This window comes from Piliocolobus tephrosceles, chromosome 2, assembly GCF_002776525.5.
Source record: "Piliocolobus tephrosceles isolate RC106 chromosome 2, ASM277652v3, whole genome shotgun sequence".
NCBI lineage: Eukaryota > Metazoa > Chordata > Mammalia > Primates > Cercopithecidae > Piliocolobus > Piliocolobus tephrosceles.
In genome coordinates this window covers 161,320,062-161,340,258 of record NC_045435.1, presented here as the reverse complement: position 1 = coordinate 161,340,258, position 20,197 = coordinate 161,320,062, and the positions used below count along the sequence as shown (strand labels likewise).

Below are 20,197 nucleotides of genomic sequence, written 5' to 3'. Positions count from 1 at the left end.
AATGTCTAACACATGCAGCAAGACCAGTGAATATTAAAAATATGTTGTGCAGAAAAAATTAGACATAAAGGCATATATGCTATATGCTCCATTTATATGAGGCTCAAGGCAGGCAAAGGTTATTTATGGTGATAGAAATCCAAATATGGGTTCCCTTTTGAGGCAATATTGATTGGAAAAAGATATGAAGGAACCTTATGAGGTGCCAAAAATGCTCCATATCTTGATCCAGGTGGTGGTTACATACTGCATTATATGTCATAATACATCAAGCTGTATATTGTTTACCATCTGTAAGTTATACTGCATACAAAAATATGGAACAAGCCTAAATGCCCATCAACCAATGAGGGGATAAAGAAAATGTGATATATATACACCATGGAATACTACTCAGCCAAAAAAAGTAACAAAATAATGGCATTCACAGCAGCCTGGATGGAGTTGGAGACCATTGTACTAAGTGAAGTAACTCAAGTATGGAAAACCAAATATCCTCTGTTCTCACTTATAAGTGAGAGCTAAGCTATGAAGACGCAAAGGCATAAGAATGACATAAGGGACCGGGTGCAGTGGCTCACGCCTGTAATCCCAACACTTTGGGAGGCCAAGATGGGCAGATCACTTGAGGTTAGGAGTTCAAGACTGGCCTGGCCAACACGGTGAAACTCCATCTCTACTAAAAATACAAAAATTGGCTGGGCATGGTGGTACATGCCTGTAGTCCCAGCTACACAGGAGGCTGAGGCAGGAGAATCACTTGAACTCAGTAGGCTGCCGTGAGCCAAGTTCACGCCACTGCACTCCAGCCTGGGCAACAGACTGAGACTCTGTCACAAAAAGAAAAAAAAAATGATATAATGGGGACTCAGTGGGGAAGGGTAGGAGGGGGGTGAGGGATAAAAGATTACACACTGGGTATTGTGTACAATGCTCAGGTGACAAGTGCACCAAAATCTCAGAAATTACCACTAAAGAACGTATCCACATAACCAAAAACCACCTGTTCCCCCAAAACTATTGAAATAAAAACTAAAAAACTGATCAGGCATGGTGGCTTACACCTGTAATCCCAACACTTTGGGAAGTTGAAGCAGGCAAATCACCCTGAGCTCAGGAGTTCAAGACCAGTCTGGCCCACATGGCGAAACCCTGTCTCTACCAAAAATACCAAAAAAAAAAAAAAAAAAAAATTAGCTGACTGTGTTGGCTCAAAACCATAGTCCCAGCTACTTGGGAGGCTGAGGCTGAAGGTGGGAGGATCACTTGAGCCTGGGAGGTGGAGATTGCAGTAAGCTGAGATTGCACCACTGCATTCCAGCTTGGGCAGCAGAGTGAGACCCTGTCTCAAAAAAAAAAAAGTGTTTAATAAAGTTATACTGCACACACACACACACACACACACCCCTTATCTTGGCATGAGGAAAATCTCCAAATGTAGAACAGTAATACAAAACTCAGCCCTTCTCCCTCCCTTCCTCTGGACTTTGTGCCAGCTGGGCATCTAAAACTGCCTTCCTGCATGGCAGTTGCCTATCGTCTTTAGGCAGTGCCCACTTTGTGGGAGAAAATTGAGCCAGGAATGAGGACCAAGGGGGAAGGGCTCTCTCTGGCATCCCCTCATGGGTTAGCATGGGGGTGGAGACTGCAGGCCTTACCTTGCAAGCCAGCTGCCCTGAGTGCAGAGACCTGTTTCCAGTAAAATCTAGTTTGAATGTTTCAGACAGGTCCTCACCCTGATTGGGGACTAGGGAGGTGTCCTTGTCCTCGCCTAAGGTTCAGCACCATGGTCATGCAGCTATAATGAGCAAGTAACCCCAAATGGCAGAGAACTCTCAGATCCTGAGCTGGCTCTCAATGGTCAAACCACTCTTCCTCAGCTACAGTCCCTTTCTTGAAAATTCTAACTTCATTATAAGGAAAGTGGCATTTCCCAATTCTGTCCAGTGGAACCATTTTCTAATCCTATTAAAAAGCATTAAGCCCATCCTCATGGGAAGCACTGAGTGAGGAGTAGAGGGCAGAGTCTGCCCATCAGCGCTTACAGTCTGGGTGTGGAGAGCCGCAACAAGGCAACTTTTAAGAGCACATCATGTTCCCAAGCAAGTCTGAGGCCTACTGGCAAGGCACTCACTGTTCAGAGCTGAACAAAATGGCTTTGGGCCAGAGATGTCATGAGGGATATCAGAGGATGCTTGTCAGCAGCTCCCACCACCCTAGAATCTGCCTCTGAGAGCATCCCAGGGGTCTTTGGAGGGAGGAGGGCCTGACTTGGCCCAGGACCCAGCCCCTTCTGCCTTTTTCCCAGTTGGCCTCCACCAGGAAAGAGGCCTACAACTGCCCTGCATTCTGCCTGATTGACGGTGAGGCACATACTCCTTGGGACAAAATGGTGTTGGCGGACTCATACCCCCACATCAGCAACGTAAAGAGGAGCCAGAGCTCTGGTCTACTGCCTCTCAGTCCTTCCTGGGGGAGAAAGAGGGGAGCTCAATGGGACACTTAACAACAGGAAACAGCTCTCATGTGTGAGTTCTTCCCAGAGTAGGAGGTCGCTTCTCTTTCCTCTTTCTCAATATCTCTCTCTCTCTCCATTCCCCTGTTCTCTCCCAAGCACATAACTGACTTTGCTAATCCCAGCCAGGCAGACTAATACCCACTGGCTTCAGACTTGGTGCTATGTGGGTGTCTGCTGCTGCAGCTTGCTGGTCTGAGCAGCAAGCTCAGCAGAGTTGCCAGACAGAGATGAAGCCTGTGTGAGTGGCCTGTGCATGTTAAAGTGTATCTGGAATGTGCTCAGTACCTGAGCTTCTCTGTGGTCTGCGCAGCAATCCCACCATGGAAACACCCAGGTGGCAGCCCAGTCACCCCAATCACAGGCCAAGGACATCAGAGAATCCACCGGCTTCTGGGAGTCAGGCTTATGGAGCCCAGAGGTCCTTCTGTGCCGTGAGATGGGAAGGTGAGCAGACTGCGGAAAAAGCTCAGAGTCTGCACAATGGCTTGACATGTTTTCCACCGACATGTGCAGGATCTGAATTAGTATGTGTAGCTGGTGAGTGTCAGAGAAATAGGCGGGGAAGGAGAACTAGAGGGGATTTGGAGTTGACCGAGAGAGAGGGAGAGAGAAGTGGATGGAGTAACGTGACCTAAGTGGAGGGATACCGGGTCCCTGAGGTGTGGGTGCAAAGGGAGGTGTGAGGGGCCAGGAGGGAGTGAGTGCTGACAGTTGTTGAGGAGTGGAGTGTATGCGGATGTACTAATAGCCACAATGAAGCTTCCCTTTGCTGGCGAAGCACTGCAGAGGCCATCCCTACAAGCAGAGGGTTGCAGCAGGCTCTATTCTCTCCCGCTCAGGAGTAGGAGGCCGGCGGGTGTTTCGGGGTCCCGCTAGGAAAGGGGACCGCGGGACCTGGTTCAGGCAGCCGGCGTCGGCGCGGGACGAGCTGAACGGTTCTAGCGAAGCGCTGTCTGCCTCAGAGCAGCCGCGACGCTCCCCTAGTAGAGCTGGGCCGCCGGGAGCCAGAGGCGAGGGCCGCTTCTGCCGCTGTTGCAGGATTCCCGGCCCTAGGGAGAAAAGCGTCTCCATCAGAGCCGAGCAAATTGCTCGCGCCGGCTGTCGGGACCTCCGAGGCGCGGGGCCAGACTGCGAGGAGGCGCGGGAGCTGAGGCTGCGCTCGGTCGGCGGTTCACTGGAACCGTATCCGCAGGCGGCGCTCCGGTGGGACCGCGGTCAGAAGGCGCCGGTGGCTGCTGAATTGCAGCTGCGGGACCCTGGAAAACTGGGGCAAAGAGGCAGTGAGCTCTGCCCAGCCCACCACCCTGGCCTCTGGAGGTGAGCGACGCCCCAAGGTCACTAAACCGGGGCCCTGCGTCGCCCCAGTGCCGCGGGGAGAAAAGGAACCGGCCCCGGCGTCCACAAAACCTAGGCACAGTATGCCCTGTTCAGAGAGGATCCCGACCCCACCAGCAACCAGCCTGCCTCCGAAGGCTGAGAAGTAAATCAAGGCGTCCCGCACCGTTTCCTGGAGCGCCCGCTTCACCCACCTCTGGCTGGGCTGGCAAGGAGAGGATTCTACTCTCTTCCTAGGCTCCTCTATCTCCAGCTCAAAGCCCCTGGCTTTTCCGCAGAGGCCTGGAGGGGACCTGAAAGTAATCATTCTGCCAGGCTTCCTGCCCGCATTTTCTTGTCTGTTTTCTGAGCCTTCGAATGCCGGACAGCCATGTGAAGGCACATCTTGGGGAGACTGATTCCAGTCCTTCCCAGGGTGCACGCATCAGGCATCCTCTTCTGCACCAGGGCTGGGGGTTCTGTTCCTCTACGGGACAGTCAGAAATCAATATTTTCAGAGCAGAAGTCCTTTCTACTCTGAAAATCCTTTAGAGCAACTCCTTCATTTGCCCCCAATCCCAATAAACACACAAACACACACACGCGCACACACACACACACACACACACACACACACACGCAGGCTCCTTAAAGGCTGAAAAGGGAGCCGAGTATGGAATTCAGGGAAGTGATGACACACACAACAATGCTGTTACACCTGGCTGCTGCAGGGCTGAGCAGCGGAAATGCCTGTGAGAAGAAGAAAGAAAGAGAGAGAGAGGCAGAGAGCCAGCCTGGGTGGTCAGAAAAAAAAAGAAAAAAGAGAGAGAAAAGGAGAGAGGAGCCCCCACCAGGATAGGGCCAGACCCAGCTGTTTTTCCCCCTGCCCAGGCCCTGGCTGGGGGAGGATAGGCACTACACCAATCTGCAGCAGCCCCAAATCTGACTCACTACTCCCACCCAAAGCCTGGGCAAGGATGGGGGTAAGGAAGAAGAAAAACATCTGCACTCCTGCTCAGAAAGCAGCAGCAGGGATTCTGCAGAAGTGCTGCTTCCCCCATGTGTATTGGGTGCAGTGGGAGACCGCCCATTAAAAAAAACCAAGTTACTTTGTGGATAGCCTTGCTCCCTCTCATCCTTGTGACCAGGCAAGGGCTGCCCTGCTGACCTCTCTGGTGTCATCTTCAAGATGCTGAATTCCAAAGAGCCCCAACACCCTTGTCCTCCCTCCCTTTCATCTCAGAATGCAGATCAGAGGCCTGAGTGAGCAGCAGACAACACTTGTAGATGGCCTATGGATGCTGGAACCACAGGCCACTGAAGGCTCCTTGGGCTTCCGGAGAACTCTCAGAGTCTAAGCAGCCTGGGAGGAAGAGGCAGTGACAGGCATTGAGCCAGCCACTCCAGACATGCCAATCACAAACGCACACCTACATGACATCCATTCAGTCCACCTTCCTCCATAAGGCAGCCTTGCCCCACTCTCAGCACCAACGAGTTTGGGGTTTGAGGATTCAAAACACTGGCCATCTCTCTCATACTTTATAACTGCAGACTTTTTGTTAAGGCCAAGTTAAAAGGCACTGTTAAGGAGCATACTGTTAAAAGGCACACCTGATTTTCCCTGAAACAATCTCTGTACATGCTGATATAACTGGATTCCTATCAGAATTCTGCTTAAGGTAGGTGACAACTAACTCCTGATCCTCTGGAGAAAGATCAGAACAAATGTCTCATCAGGAGAGAGATTTGAACCAGTCCCTCCCTCAGCCTGATGTTTTTCTTCCCAGTCTGTAGAAAATACATGCACTGGGAGGGAAAGAGGCATCGAAGAATTGTGAAAGAACGGAAGAAAGGGGGGAAGGAAAGAAGAAAGGAGAAAAAGAGAAGACGCTATATCCACCAGCTACATTTACTCTGATACTTGATGAACATATTATGTAACTATCAGTGTAAGTGTGTTTTACCTTGTAAATACAAATCTCACACTTTGTACATGTGCATACCTGTGTTTCTGAGCAGCATACATGCACCTGGTATCTCACCCATCTCAAGGACAGTTCTTCTCCATGACTTCCGTATGTGACCCCTGTGCACACACATACACAGTCCCGCAAAGTCCCGGCAACATCCCCGGCTGTATTAGCGCAATAGCTGAGGGGCATCTACTTGGTGCTGTTAAAGCACACATCCAACCTTCACTCCAACCCCATAGGATTAGTACAGGGATTCCAAGGAGGAGCCTGGTTCCTAGATCCACTGGCAACGCCGGGAGAGGCAGAGGTTATTCAGGCGGCGCCCCTGTACGACTATTCCCAGAGATCCTCTCCCCAGCCCCATTCCAGCCCAGTTACTCTGAGAGCGACAGGGACAGGGCAGTCCGAGGTTTCTTCGTACAGTCACACGCGTTTCTGTGCTCATTTTCCCAAAGCCTCAGAGCAGCTCTCCCCACCCTCCCCGTCCGGCCCTCTCGCCGTCTCGCCCCTCCCCAGCCCCGAGCTAGTTCAGCCTCAAGACAGCAGCAAACGGCAGAGCAAAGGAGTCGTTTTCTTTCACCTGAAAGCTGCGAGGAGGCTTGGAGCGCCTCTTCTCGCTGGGGCCCGAGCTTCCTGGGCTTTGGCCGGGTGCGTGTGGACCCCACCGGGGTCCTCGTCATCTCCCAGCCCAGCCCGCAGAGCAAGTACCGGCAGACTTCAAGGGCGCGTGAGCCTGGCTGTCGGCTGGGCCCCGGAGGCTCGCCGGGCGGGGGCAGGCCGGTCCAGGCTGTGCGGGGCGTTTACAAAAAGTGACTTGGAGATGAACTCGCCCGTGCGCGGCTGGCCGCCCCGCTATAGGGGCGAAGGCGCCTGACGCAAGCGGAACTCGGTGGAGCCCATACGAATCAGAACAGAGCGAGGCTCCTGGCGCACTAGGGACTCCAGGAGGCAGCTCTGCCAGAGACGCGGGTCGTGCTTCGGGAAACCGGGGGGCGGGGGGAGGGGAAGAGAGCAGAAAAGAAAACCCACCAAGGCGGGGACTGGCCTGGGCGGGGAGGGGCGGCGAGGCCGGAGCCCCTCTCTGTTGGGCGGACTCCCCATGGCCAGAGGCTGAGCTCCACTCCCGCCGGCCGCTCCCTAGGGGAAGGGGAAGGAGAGGGGAGAGCAGCGAGAGGCCTCCAGCAAGCAAACGCGGGCAGCATCCGCAGTCTCCAGAAGTTTGAGACTCGGCCGTAAGCGGACTTCTGCGCCCCAACTCTTTGCCGCACCAGCGCCTGGAACGGAGAGCAGAGGCGGCCCGGCCGCGGCGCGCCGGCTTTGTCATGATGGCCAGCTACCCAGAGCCCGAGGACGCGGCGGGGGCCCTGCTGGCCCCAGAGACCGGCCGCACAGTCAAGGAGCCAGAAGCGCCGCCGCCGAGCCCAGGCAAGGGCGGAGGGGGTGGCGGCGGGACAGCCCAGGAGAAGCCGGACCCGGCGCAGAAGCCCCCGTACTCGTACGTGGCGCTCATCGCCATGGCGATCCGCGAGAGCGCGGAGAAGAGGCTCACGCTGTCCGGCATCTACCAGTACATCATCGCCAAGTTCCCGTTCTACGAGAAGAACAAGAAGGGCTGGCAAAATAGCATCCGCCACAACCTCAGCCTCAACGAGTGCTTCATCAAGGTGCCGCGCGAGGGCGGCGGCGAGCGCAAGGGCAACTACTGGACGCTGGACCCGGCCTGCGAAGACATGTTCGAGAAGGGCAACTACCGGCGCCGCCGCCGCATGAAGCGGCCCTTCCGGCCGCCACCCGCGCACTTCCAGCCCGGCAAGGGGCTCTTCGGGGCCGGAGGCGCTGCAGGCGGGTGCGGCGTGGCTGGCGCTGGGGCCGACGGCTACGGCTACCTGGCGCCCCCCAAGTACCTACAGTCCGGCTTCCTCAACAACTCGTGGCCGCTACCGCAGCCTCCCTCACCCATGCCCTATGCCTCCTGCCAGATGGCGGCGGCCGCAGCGGCTGCAGCAGCGGCGGCTGCGGCCGCGGGCCCCGGCAGCCCCGGTGCGGCTGCTGTGGTCAAGGGGCTGGCGGGCCCGGCCGCCTCGTACGGGCCGTACACACGCGTGCAGAGCATGGCGCTGCCCCCCGGCGTAGTGAACTCGTACAACGGCCTGGGAGGCCCGCCGGCCGCACCCCCGCCTCCGCCGCACCCCCACCCGCATCCGCACGCACACCATCTGCACGCGGCCGCCGCACCGCCGCCTGCCCCACCGCACCACGGGGCCGCCGCACCGCCCCCGAGCCAGCTCAGCCCTGCCAGCCCAGCCACCGCCGCTCCCCCGGCGCCCGCGCCCACCAGTGCGCCAGGCCTGCAGTTCGCTTGCGCCCGGCAGCCCGAGCTCGCCATGATGCATTGCTCTTACTGGGACCACGACAGCAAGACCGGCGCGCTGCATTCGCGCCTGGATCTCTGAGAGCCCACCGCATGCCGGTGCAGACGGATGCGAGGATGCAGGGACGCGCGACGCCGGCCCTGGTCGCAGCCGCCGCCGCCAGCCGGACCTCACACCCTCTGGGCCCGCCTCTGGATCCAGCGCCCGGGGTCCCACTGTGCTTTTCCGCTCTCCTCAGCTCCTCTTTGTTCCCTCTGCTTGTCCTCCTGTGCTCACCTCCCTGACCTCTATGCCCTTCTTGCACTCCCCTGGCCTGAAGCCGCCTCTCTGCGCTCTTTTTACTGGGCTCGTCTCTTTCCCGAACCCCAGCGTCTCCTGCCCAAGTTGACCGCGGAAAGGGCCCGGGGCCGAGGTGCGACCGGGCGTCGGCGGCGCAGACCTCTCGGCCTTCTCTCACAGGTCGGTGCGCTCGCGCTCGGCGTTCCCCGCCCGACTGCCGTGCAGTCCATGGCTAGACACGCCGGACAGGACTGGCGGCGGGACCCACCCTGCCTGAGAAAGGGACAGACCAACATGTGTGTTTGCTCCGAGAACCCTCTTGAAGCTGTTCAGAAGCCACTTGCCGCGGGGTTCACTGGGCGGGGCGGGGGTTGGGACCCAGCGGGAGCCGGGACAGCCTGGCTCCGCGGCCTGTACTCGGTTTACACCGCGAGCCGGCGCGGAGGGAGGCCGCGTTTCCTCCGCTGTCAGTCCCGTCGCTTCGGGCACCTCCGGGCCCCAGCGGCTGGCTAATGTTTTGTTTAAAAGATCGGTGGAGCTTTTTAAGAGAATATTAAAAAAAAAAAAAAAAGTAAGGAGATAAAACATTCACCGGGCAACCGGGGAAGTATTGTGGCCTTGGAGCTTGCTAAATCCAAACATGAAAATCAAAAGCTTTAGTATTCCTCATCTTCTCTTCTGGAAGATTTGCGTTAAGAGTTCCTGTTGGGCCTTCAAAAAGCTGTGTTCAGAGGTAGGAGAATATATCCAGTAAATATGGTTTCGTCTACCAATTGGGGAAGTTTCACCCTCTCCCTATCTGAAGAAAAAAAATCAAAAACAAATGTCCCCGGATCTTCCGATGCAAGTCCTGGATGCAGGGAGATCACTGCCTGCCTGGCCCACGCTGCAGGGACGGCTCCTCCTCCCTGCTTTTTGTTTTTCAAACGTCCTGCTTCTCCCACCTTGGGAAGGAGAAATGTGAAACCCGGCAGCGGCCGACCTAGGTGGTCTTGTGGCCCGAGCCGGCCCGGCCCAAAATTAGACCTGGTTGTACTGTAACTTGTTTGGGGGACCAAATTTTCTAGAGAGAACTAGAGCACTTTTGTTGTGTTTTTGTTTTGTTTTGTTTTTGTTTTTTGCCTTGTCGATTCCCGAATAAATTTTTTGTTCTTTCTTTTAACACGGACTTCTTTATTTCCGTCCCGCCTAAGTTCAGCAGCTAGTTAAAAGAGGGAGATTTTCAGCAAAATTGTCTTTTTCAGAATGAGCTAAACAAAGATTGAGAGCAACCGGGGGTGGCAGGCGTTTGTGGCTGTCGCTGCTGCTTTGTTTTCCTGGGGATTGTTTGTTTTCTGTGTCATCACTGGCCCGTTGCGGCTGTTTAACGTCAGCAGAAAGTTCGTTCACAAGGCGCGACTGTAGGTAGGACTTGGTTTATTTTTGTACCCATTCAAGTTTGTATTCTACCTCATATACAGTTGTACTAGGTATATGGGCTGGCTGTGTTTTTATTATTGTTCTCAAACTTTTCGATTTTGAGTCAACTGTAACAGCCAAGAGTTTGTTCCGAATATTAATAGATAAAATTCTGGTTGTGGAAATGCGCTGCAAGCTGCTAACCTCTGTACAAATGTGAGGAGTGACTGATTTGTTATTTTTAATAGTCAGAATTCATTTACCTTGAGATATGGGTCGGAGATTTGGAGGTTTCACTAAGGATTGAACATACTTTGTGGCTGTAGAAATTTAGTCTTTTTTCTTTCTCTCTCTTCCTTTACTGAGATCTTCAAATAACGAATTAAGATCCGTGCTTCCGCGCAGGCACAAAGGCGTTTGACCTGGTTGCAGTCTGGTTCTCCCAGGCGGATTAGGGGGTGGTCGGCCTTCACTCTTCTGATGGGATAGATGATTTCCGACTTCTGATAGGATAGATCCGCTGGTTCTTGAGGGCTGCTGCTCAGCTGAGACTAGACCCCCGCACCCAGCGGTGTGTCCCTCACTGCCCCGGTCTATCTCCGGGCCTGGCCAGCAGAGTGGCGGCAGGTCCAGGCCGGCTGGTGGGCCATTAGCGGTCTTGCACCACCAGAATGAGCCTGCAGTCCTCTCACTTCAGCCCTCCAGTGGTCAGGCGGTAGGAACCTCAGGGTGGTATCCCCCTTATGTGTAGTTGGGCCCAAGTGGCTTCTGTTCAGAATGCCCCCCGCCCCCCACAGGCATCCTGCCAGAGACTACAAGGCAGGAGACTAAGCCATGGGGATTCTCAGGGGACATCACCTCAAGACTGGGACTGGAGCCTACCAGGAACTGGCAAGAGCAGGATGGAGAGGGAGGCTCAGCTGGAGCAGGAAGCCCTAGAGGCTGGTCAGGTCTGGTGTCTGGGTGCCTTTGGTGCCCGGCTGGTCCACTATCTGGCTAAGGGGAGTTGCAGAACAGAAAGCAGCCTGCTATGTGCGTGTCTGTTTGTGCTTTGTCTAGTGTGAAAATGTAGCCCATGGGCAATTAATTGTGTAGTCTGTATCTGCTGCAAATGTGTGTATACAGTGTCAGTTGTGCATTGGTGACAGGGTGGGAGGTGTGTGTGTCTGTCATTCGCCTACAGAGTGGGCATTTATTTTCGGCATTGTAATAATCATGTGGCTAACACTTAGGAAGTGCTTACTGGGACCACAGTGTGTGTGGCATTCATACCTCATTGGTGATGTGTGCATTTGTGGGTGTGTATTCCTGGCTTGCTGAAAAATAAAATAATATGGACAGAGCCTTTGCTTCATCAGGCAGAGGCTCCTTGTTCTGAGGCTGGCTGTGAGCACTCCCCCAGCTGCTGTCTGAAGCAGAGAAAGCAGGGGAGGGAAGTCTCCAGGGCCAAGCCCCGGTGGGCAGGTAGCAGCCCACCTCCAGTGAGACAGAGAAGTTGTCTGAGGCCAGCAATGGAGGACCAGCCTGTCTGCTCCCTGAGAACTGAAAGGCAAAAGGCACCCAAGGCTGGGAAGAGAGCAGCAGCCTCACCAAGTAAGGAAGACGAAATGAAGGAATCAGTGAGGGTTTCCTGGGTCTACACAGACATTGAAGGAGGTGAGAGAAGGGAGCCAAATCATACCCCACTTCGCCATGAATGCCCACAGGAAAACTCTGTCTAACTCCAGCCCTCAGGATTTCTCCAAAGCTCTTAAGTTTGGTCATTTTTCTCTGTGCTGAAAGTTCAGTTCAATGGCAGGCTTTCTTCGTCTCTCATTTCCTTTCTCTTCTCTCCCTCTTTGCACTTTTGAGTTTCTGTTATAGAAGCTGATTTAAGCAATTCCTGAGGGCAAAAGTATTTAAGAGAGTTATATGGCAATTATGCCTTAGCATATACAGTCTGGTCTAGATAGCTGGGCCATGCGTGTGTATGTATATATGTTAGCCAGTGTGTAAATACAATGTAAATAGAGTTTAATACAAATACCCGGCCAGTTCCTGAATGTCCTAATGAGTTGTTCTTGCATGAAGATTATGTGTGTGGTGGGTGTAAACATCCTCACACGCTGCCGACAGTATGAGCCCCCTCCTCACATTTACACAGAAATTCTTAGAGTCACCTCCACCTCACTAAAATTGCCCAGTCAGAGTAAGTGGGTTGGTTGGGAGAAAGCGGGACGAGGTGTCCTGTTCTCAAGAGGGACCTGGAGAAATCTTTGCCATTGAAGTACATGCACCAAGGGACTCTGGGAAGGGGACCTACAGAGTTCTGGAGATGGTCCTGTACCCTACTACAGAGGGTATTGACGGCCTGTTTCCCGCTTGCATCAGTAAATAGTTCGCTGCTCCACACCTGAGGCTTAGATGAGCAAGAGGCCCTGGACCTTTCATCCGAGGTTAGGTGCATCCAGCCTTTGCCAGGGTTTCCCGGAAGCCAAGGCTGGAGATGGAGCTGCAAGGAGCCCCCTGGCGGAGGGTGGGAATTGGGGCCAGACCCAGGCTTCATGCAGTCGGACAAGCAGAATATGGGCCAGGAATCTGAGTCTGGCCCAAAACAGTTTGCTCTCAACTGAGCTCTTCCCTTTATGAAGGCCTGGGCCAGGCTTCATGGATAGAATCGCCGGACCAGACTCCTGGCCTCTGTGGGTGGGGGTCTAAGGCCAGGAAACATCTTGATCAGGCTCAGGACCCCTGCAGTGTCCCCATTCTGCAGATCTAACCTGGTGGTGACCCTGGGGCCCTGCCCATCAGGCCTGCCACCACTGTGTGGCAGTCCCGGCTCCTCGGAGTAGACTGTGGGACCCGTAGAAAATGGGAAAGGATGGGACGAGGAATCCCATACCTTAGGGACAACCAGGAATTAAGGATTCTTAAAACCAAGCAGTCTTAGCAACTTTCCACTTTCTGGAGAGAGGGCTCCCAGTTGTCATAAAAAGAGTGTCTTGGGTCTAGGAACCCAAAATTATATTACATTTGAGGAATCTTAGGTCCTAAGAAGAGAAGAGACCAACCAGAGGTCATCCAGCTATCTGTGGGGCAAATGGCCTCCGAAATTTTAAAAGACTTGACAGCAGCTGAGCCTAGCTGCCACTGATGCTCAAGGGAGCTGTGTATTAAGGGAGAGCCTCCCAGGAGTAAGAAGGGAGAGCCTCCCAGGAGAAGAAGGAGGCACAGTCTGAGCTATGGGCAGACTGTGCCACAGAAACTGCTGCTGTGCAGGCTGTTTGCCGCACAGGCTTGGTGCTGAGCTGTAAAAAGCTTGTTCTGGGATCTTGTCACTTCGGGGAGGTGGCCTGTGCAGAATAGGACAAAGACCTGGCCTGTTCAGCCAGGAAGAACTGGAATGGAACCTGGTGTCCTCTTTAATAACTATGTAACCTTGGGCAAAACACACATTCAAATTTCAGTGTTCTCCTCTATAAAACAGAAATACTTATGTGTGTGTATCAGAATTATTAAAATAAATTTTCTAATTTTTAAGTGCCCAGTTTATAGTAGATGCTCAATAATGTTTTTCCCTTCCCCTATATAAAAAAAGGAAGGAAGCAAAGAAGGAAGGAAGAAAGGAAGGGGAAAAAAACCTTTAGTGATAACTTTCTAGGGTTTGACTTCCTAACCCACCCTGCGAGCATCTTCCGGGGCCAGGGGTACGCGATTGCATCCACCCTGCCTTAGCCCCTTGGTCATAGTAGTGAGGCGCACGCGGTTGCCGTCACAGCGAACACCCAAGCCCTGAAGGCACACACGGTGGGCTCTGAGACCTCGTCTGGGGCTACTCCAACCGCCCTCTCGCTTCCCCCAAAGCGGTCTTCACACGTTTAGGAGGTTTACTCTGAGAAAGGCCGTGCTGACCCGAGAAGCGGCACCGACCCAGGGGCTTGGGGCCAGCCACAGCCCCACTCACAGGCTCTCCGGGTGGCGCCTGCAGTCCTCACGCACCTCCCTCGACTGGTTGATTTTTTCTTTTCTTCTTTTTCTTTTTTTTTTTTTTTTTTTTTCTTTTCTTTTTCAGAAAAACAGAAGGCAGCCACCGGGCCAGAGGTTGCAGGGTCAGCCTGTGGGCGAGGCTCTCCTAGGCCTTTGTGGATAAACGGGAAACCTGAGGGGCAAACGCAGGAAGCGGGTTGGGTCGAGTTGCGGGCGACGGAGGCGCCGCCAGCGGGTGGAGAGCGAGAGAGGCCCGTGGCCGGGAAGACCCCGGCCTGGAGCGCCTCGCGTCCCCGGGGCCCTGTTGCCCGCGCTGCAAGCCCAGGTCTCGGGGCGCGGGCTAAGTCACCTTGCCAGCTCTAAACAAAATTCGGGAGAGAATGAGTCGGCCAGTCTGGGCACAGGGTGCTCTCGACTGCGGGGCGGCGGGCGGAAGCGCAGGGGCCCTGATTGCCCCCAGAGGTGCTAAGCGCACAGGGCAGTGGCTGCAGAGCCCCGGCACGAGGCCGACTCAGATCATCCACGTTGGGACCTCAGCCTGCCCGGTTGTCCTTAGTAATAATAATAGTATGAAACTGAGTTTTAAAAAAACCTTTCCCCGCATTTTCCTCTATGTACAAGGGAGAAAAAGTATTTCTAGGCAGTCAAAGAAAAAAAGGGCGGGGGGGGGCAGTATCCCAGGAAACTTTAATCTGTATGGAGGAGGAGCGAAGGGGAATATGCCTTTTGCCTTTTTTGTTTGTTTGTTTCTAGAAGAGAAAAAAAGGAAATTCGACACATATTTTTAAAAATCTTCCCCCAACAACCGCTAAAGGCTGTGAGTGTGAGCAGAGAGCCAGGAAACCAAGCCCCCGCCCGCAGTGACACCGGGCCTTTGTCCTCCTTCCTGAAGCCCCCGCGACTGCTGACCGTGCGGAGATAAAGGCCGGGTCAGGACCCTGTGGAATCCCGAGGGAGGGGCGGCGGGGCCGTCCCACTGACCACTTTCAACCCCATATAGGGAGGTTTGGTGGGCCCAGCTGAACCCCGGAACAGGGGCTACAAGGCCAGGGGCTGTCCCCACACCCAGGCTCAGAGGAGGCACGGATCTGCCTTTCCCCCACGAAAGGCTTCTGCCACTAAATTCCTTGGACCTTGCTCCCACTAGCATTATGTTGTCCTACTTAAGGTCTCCTGAGGCGTTAGGGACTGTGGCTCGCCACCGGACCCGATCCCCAGAAACGGAATCGTGCTCAACCTCTGTGGCGACTCCGGCTTTCGCTACCGCTGGGCTCGGTTGGCCGGCCAGATCCGAACCCGTGCATCGCTTGTTCCAGCTGCGCCTCTCAGGGGCGCCTCTGTGCCTTCTCCGGTCCTCCGAGACTCCTCCAGCGTCCGGCCTCGAATTTTCTGCGCAACGCTCTCCTATCAGCCGAACGGGTCTGCAGAGAAGGCGGGAGAGTGTTTGTGACCCTGCCCTGTCCCTTTCGGTGACTTAAAAACCCAGGTCGCGGCGGAACCCAGCCTCCACGGCATTGCCTTTGCAGGCAGCAGCCTTGGGCTTACGCCTGAGGTCGTTTTCTCCACAGACACTTCTGGATGATGCGAGTGCTGCGCAGCTCAGAACCCTTGGAAGGATGAGAGGAGGACAAGCCCGGCGGCCTGCCAGTGCGGTGGTGGAGGGCTCTTCGGTAGCCACACTGCGCGCCTCCCACGCACACCTTAACAGTCTTGGGGCCCCCGGCCAGCGCTGCAGCCCAAAGAGACCCGGCAGACGCATTTTCTCCCAGGCGTGGCAAACCTTGGCTTCACCTCCCTTCACCATGGCTTGTGAGGCCAGGGGGCCCCCCGGGGGCCGCCTTCCCTGACCTGAATGAGTCAGGGACCCTTCTTTATTTTCAGTGAGGGTGTGACCTGGGGAGATAAAGGAAGGACGACACACCTGGGAAGTGGGGCCCTGCAGCCTCTTGTACCCGGAGCAGCCTCCTTCTCCGCTCCCTCCCCTCACCGGCAGGCTCGGGGGTCTTGGTCCCCACTGAAACTGGAGCCGCTCACCGGCCGGCAGATAAGAGATAAAGGAGCCCGGAGGCGCCGAAGCGCTGACCGGCAGACCCGGATCCGGACTTTCCCGCGCTCCAGAGCAGCACCCGAAACCCTACTTCCCGAGTGGCGCCGACTCTGCTCGGAAGAAATGGGTCGGCTGAGCAGCTCCTCCGGTGCCACACGGTGTCTCCAGGCAGACAGTCGTGCTCGCGTGTGTACTGTGCATGCACAAGACTGCAGGATGATGTCCTGTATGAGCCCTGTAATAGCCCCTTTGCTCTCAGCCAGACGTACATGCACACGTGTGTGCATTTGTCACGTGTCTAGGGACAGGTGTTCATCTTTACACATACGTGATGTGTATGTGCACACATTTGTAGAATGTTCTAGCATCTATCCTGTTGGCTCCTGCAGGCACGTATAGGGCTGGCTGCTCATAAGTCATCATTACACCTCACATTTACACAGGCCTTTTCAGTTCTGGCATGATTTTCAGAATCACCCCGGGAAATACTCTCCTTTCAAAGTTTACAGATGAGGAAACAAGCCAAAAGAAGCTAATGGGTGCCCGTTTGCACACACTCTGAGAGAGATCGAGGTCAGCCAAAGATCCCGCCTGCTGTTGAACTTGGGTGTGTTGGCCGAATGTGCTCATAGATGGGTCTGTTTAGCGCCCCAAGCGACCTCAGGTCCGGCGGGCCTTGGCCCTTCACCAGGCTTCCTGGGAGACCCACCGCGCCGGGTGTTGGGTCTCAATTCCTGTGCTGATAAGCACTATCTTCTGGAGCTGGGTGATCCTAGCGCCCAGGGCGGGAAGTAGGGAGCCGGCCGGAGTGCCACTAAGGCGATCCCGGCGGTTCCACGGCCGTGGCTGCCCACGCGCAACTGGGTTGCAAAGCCTGGCGGGCCTCTGTCTCTAAAGCAGCCACGCCAGGCAAACGTGCGATGATAGGATCCTTTCAGCCCACCTGCAAAGCCAGGAACCCAAGGTTGCCGGAACAGTGAGGAAGTTCCTGCTGTCTCGAATCCCTAGCGCCCCTACAAGACTCGGAGCCCACCATGCCCGTTTTACAGACGTGATTAGTCGGAGGCTAGAGCGGTACAGTGAGTTGCTCAAGTTCAACGTCAATTGAGTGACCAGAGTCGGGACTGGAATCCCCAATTACGTGTGTCTGAATCCTTAGTCCACAGTCCCTCTGCCCCAGCACGGATCGCTGGTACCTCTGTCTCCCGCGCGGCCAGGAGCCATCCCGCTACTAGCCTCCGACTTCCCTCGCCAAGAACGCGAAGACTATCATAGCTCTCACCAGCATCATTTAAAAGGTTTCCACACGCTTGGAAGCTGCTGCTTGAAAACAAATTCCCTGTATGCGTTGGGTTTTGTTTCTTTCTTTCTAACCCCTCCTGAGGCATCTGGTCCCACTCCACCCTCTAAGCCCTTGCCGTCGCAGAGTGAGGCTGCCTAAGGGCTGTAGCTTAACCACATCTCGGGGGTGCCCTTGGGCCTCTGCGCCGGGCTCCTGCAGACTGAGATCAGTGGTCTCTAGGCTCCAAGGCCGCCTCTACCCCGCAGAGCCCGGGAGCTGGAAGGGAGCCCGCGGTTTGGCGAGGTCGCCGTTCGGGCTCACGTCCTGGAGGCTGCCCTCTGCTGGCACTGGGCGACATTACCGCCGCCTCCCTCTGCGGCCCAGGAGCTGCACCCACAGGAGCGGCTCGCCCAGAGCCAGGCGACCCCATTCTCGCTGGGTCTCCAGAGTGGCTGCCGCACCTTCAGCCACTGACAAGACCCTCTCGTATTTCTCAATCCGAGACTTCTGCTCTGCCCCCCGACACCAGAGGCTCCGGTGCTCGGACCCAGGGACAAGGCAGAGAACTGGAGCTCTGTGCTGGCAATCCCACCTCTTTGCGGCGCCAGCCGGGATCCGCAGCCAACCAGGCACGGCCACAGGCGGACGCTGGGGGACTCCAGGGGTGGCCCCAGGCTGTGCCCGTCCCCTTTACTCTCCGCCACCATAGCAATGATTGGCGCCCACGGGTCCCGACCTACGCCCAGAGGAGCCTGCCCTCCCCCTTTCAACCCCACTTGATGGTAGCCTACTCGCTTGGCTGCCTCTATTTTTTGTAGTGCACTTGTCTCTCCAACCAAATTAAGAGCTCCTTGACGACCGGAAGTGGCTGCTCCCTACCCGCACCGCACAGGCCTCGCTCAGGTTCTGCTGAGACAGAACTGATTCCAGAGGCCCCCATTCTTGCCGTTGAAATAAACCTTAGGCAGACACTTCTGCCTGCTGCATCCATTCTAGACAGAGTGGGGTAAAAATTACTCAGTCATCATATCTATGCATTTCCAGTGCTATGTATTAGGACTTTCACATTTTCACTTTTCCCATCACAAAGACAATTCAAACTGAAGCAAATTGGGAAAATAAAACATTAAAATGCACAAAAAACACCAAAGCTACAATAATCCCATCCCTCCTCGAGGTCACAAGGTAACCATGGTTAACATTTTGATGGCATCCTTCCAGTCTTTTATTTATATATTTCAATTAAAATAAGTCTAATTTCCAATAATTAATAAATACACATAAAATTTGCAGTTTTGCATCCTGCTTGTTTTAACCTTTCGCCATAGGGTTTTTCTCCATATCTTATTCTTTGAAAAATGATTTTCAATTATTGCTTAATAATCCATCCTTTGGATGAACCATAATTTTGTTATACACCAGAACCAAGTATCTGTTTTAGGCCCAGGAAAGTCTCCCTAAGCCACACTCTCTGAATCAGTCTTGATCAGTTAATATATAATCAGTAGTTGATCAATCATTGTTGAGCCTTTCTTTTTAATTTTTTTGTTGTTGCTGTTCTTTTCTTGTTTGTTTTGAGATGAAGTCTCATTCTGTTGTCCAGCCTGGACAACAGTGGCACCAGCTCAGCTCACTGCAATTTCTGCCTCCCAGGTTCAAGCCATTCTCTTGCCTCACCCTCCCAGGGAAGCTGGGGTTACAGGCACCCGCCGCTATGCCTAGCTAATTTATGTGTTTTTAGTAGAGACGGGGTTTTACTATGTTGGCCAGGCTGGTCTCAAACTTCTAACCTCAAGAGATCCACCAGCCAGGCGCAGTGGCTCACACCTGTAATCCCAGCACTTTGGGAGGCCAAGGCGGGCGGATCACGAGGTCAAGAAATCGAAACCATCCTGGCCAACATGGTGAAACCCTGCCTCTACTAAAAAATACAAAAAATTAGCTGGGCGTGGTGGTGTGTGCCTGTAGTCCCAGCTACTCAGGAGGCTGAGGCAGGAGAATCGCTTGAAACCGGAAGACGGAGGTTGCAATGAGCCAGGATCATGCCACTGCACTCCAGCCTGGGCAACAAGAGTGAAACTCCATCTCAAAAAAAAAAGAGAGAGATCCACCCACCTCGGCCTCCCAAAGTGCTGGGATTACAGACGTGAGCCACTATGCCTGGCCATTGTTGAGTCTTTTGCTAGCCTAACAAAGAGAGTCATGGTCTCATTCTCAGGACACAAAAAATTCTACCCAGATATTAGGGACTGCCTTGACCTAGAAGAGGGTCTTCTAGCCCCTGCTGCCAGCCATCTCCCTCTGCTGGAGACCAGTGTAGCTAGAGTGGTGAGATGGATGAAAGAAAGCAGGAACCAGCAATGTGTCTGAAGAGCTGTCCCAGCCTGCTTCTAGGACCAAAGCCCTGTATTCCCAAATGGCACACAAGATGATGTTTGTGACCTGGGCTACTGTGTGCAGTGTCTTGTAATGGTTAGGAGTCAAACATGCCTTCATGTAATCCTGAGTCTTCCCCTTAAAAGGTGTGTGACCTCAGAAAAGCTGCTCAACTTCCCTGAACCTCATTCTAAAAATTGGAATAATAATGCCTACCACATCAAGCTCTTGTAAGTATTCAAATAAATGACACACTTAGCCTGTACAAATAAATCATCAATACACAGTAGCTACTGCTTCTTTTGCCTCTGCAGCTACTATCGCTGTTGTTCTGGCATTAGCTGTGGTCTTGGGGATCACTGCAATTGCCCTCTCCCTCAACTTCTGACCCCATTGCTACTGTTAAACACAAGCCCAAATCCTGGCACTAAGCCGGATCCAGGTCCTCAGGGCTGAAGGAGTCATTTCCAGCATTCTGGTTGGGCTGCTCAGGACCTTCTGACAATCAGGCCTGGGCTTGGGCTGTTTATACTAGAACCGTTAAAACAGGAAAATATGCAAACCCTTCATTCACAGGGATCCGGCTATTGTTGGGTCAGAAATGATATTTTTGTTTCTAGAGTAAAAGGTACATTTGCTGCCTTACACACACACACACACACTTTTTTT

The 20,197-nt window shown here is 54.1% G+C and overlaps 2 protein-coding genes and 1 long non-coding RNA gene across 3 annotated transcripts; 2 read left to right on the top strand and 1 right to left on the bottom strand.

Moving 5' to 3' along the window:
* Positions 1 to 3,313: 3,313 nt before the first annotated feature.
* LOC111523328 (FOXL2 neighbor protein) lies at positions 3,314 to 6,488 on the bottom strand. Its single transcript, XM_023187830.1, has 3 exons — positions 6,389 to 6,488; positions 4,194 to 4,311; positions 3,314 to 3,569 (listed from the first exon to the last, which is right to left on the bottom strand). Exons 1-3 carry the CDS (start codon positions 6,486 to 6,488, stop codon positions 3,314 to 3,316), a joined length of 474 nt encoding a protein of 157 aa, XP_023043598.1.
* A 230-nt stretch (positions 6,489 to 6,718) lies between these two features.
* FOXL2 (forkhead box L2) lies at positions 6,719 to 9,621 on the top strand. The gene has a single exon (XM_023187910.1). It carries the CDS (start codon positions 7,131 to 7,133, stop codon positions 8,259 to 8,261), a length of 1,131 nt encoding a protein of 376 aa, XP_023043678.1. The 5' UTR covers positions 6,719 to 7,130; the 3' UTR covers positions 8,262 to 9,621.
* A 217-nt stretch (positions 9,622 to 9,838) lies between these two features.
* On the top strand, positions 9,839 to 18,690 carry LOC111523336. Its single transcript, XR_002725503.1, has 3 exons — positions 9,839 to 9,863; positions 11,216 to 11,450; positions 15,392 to 18,690. It is a non-coding gene; the product is annotated as an uncharacterized LOC111523336 (long non-coding RNA).
* Positions 18,691 to 20,197: the final 1,507 nt, after the last annotated feature.

What these genes read in the sequence shown, in the direction of transcription:
- LOC111523328 (XM_023187830.1), bottom strand. Translation starts at nt 6,488, where the DNA reads ATGACGAGGACCCCGGTGGGGTCCACACGCACCCGGCCAAAGCCCAGG. An exon ending in AGCCTCCTCGCAGCTTTCAG is followed by an intron (nt 4,312 to 6,388) that starts GTGAAAGAAAAC and finishes GTAGAGGAACAG; the next exon opens with AACCCCCAGCCCTGGTGCAG. An exon ending in CATTCGAAGGCTCAGAAAAC is followed by an intron (nt 3,570 to 4,193) that starts AGACAAGAAAAT and finishes GCTTTTCTCCCT; the next exon opens with AGGGCCGGGAATCCTGCAAC.
- FOXL2 (XM_023187910.1), top strand. Translation starts at nt 7,131, where the DNA reads ATGATGGCCAGCTACCCAGAGCCCGAGGACGCGGCGGGGGCCCTGCTG.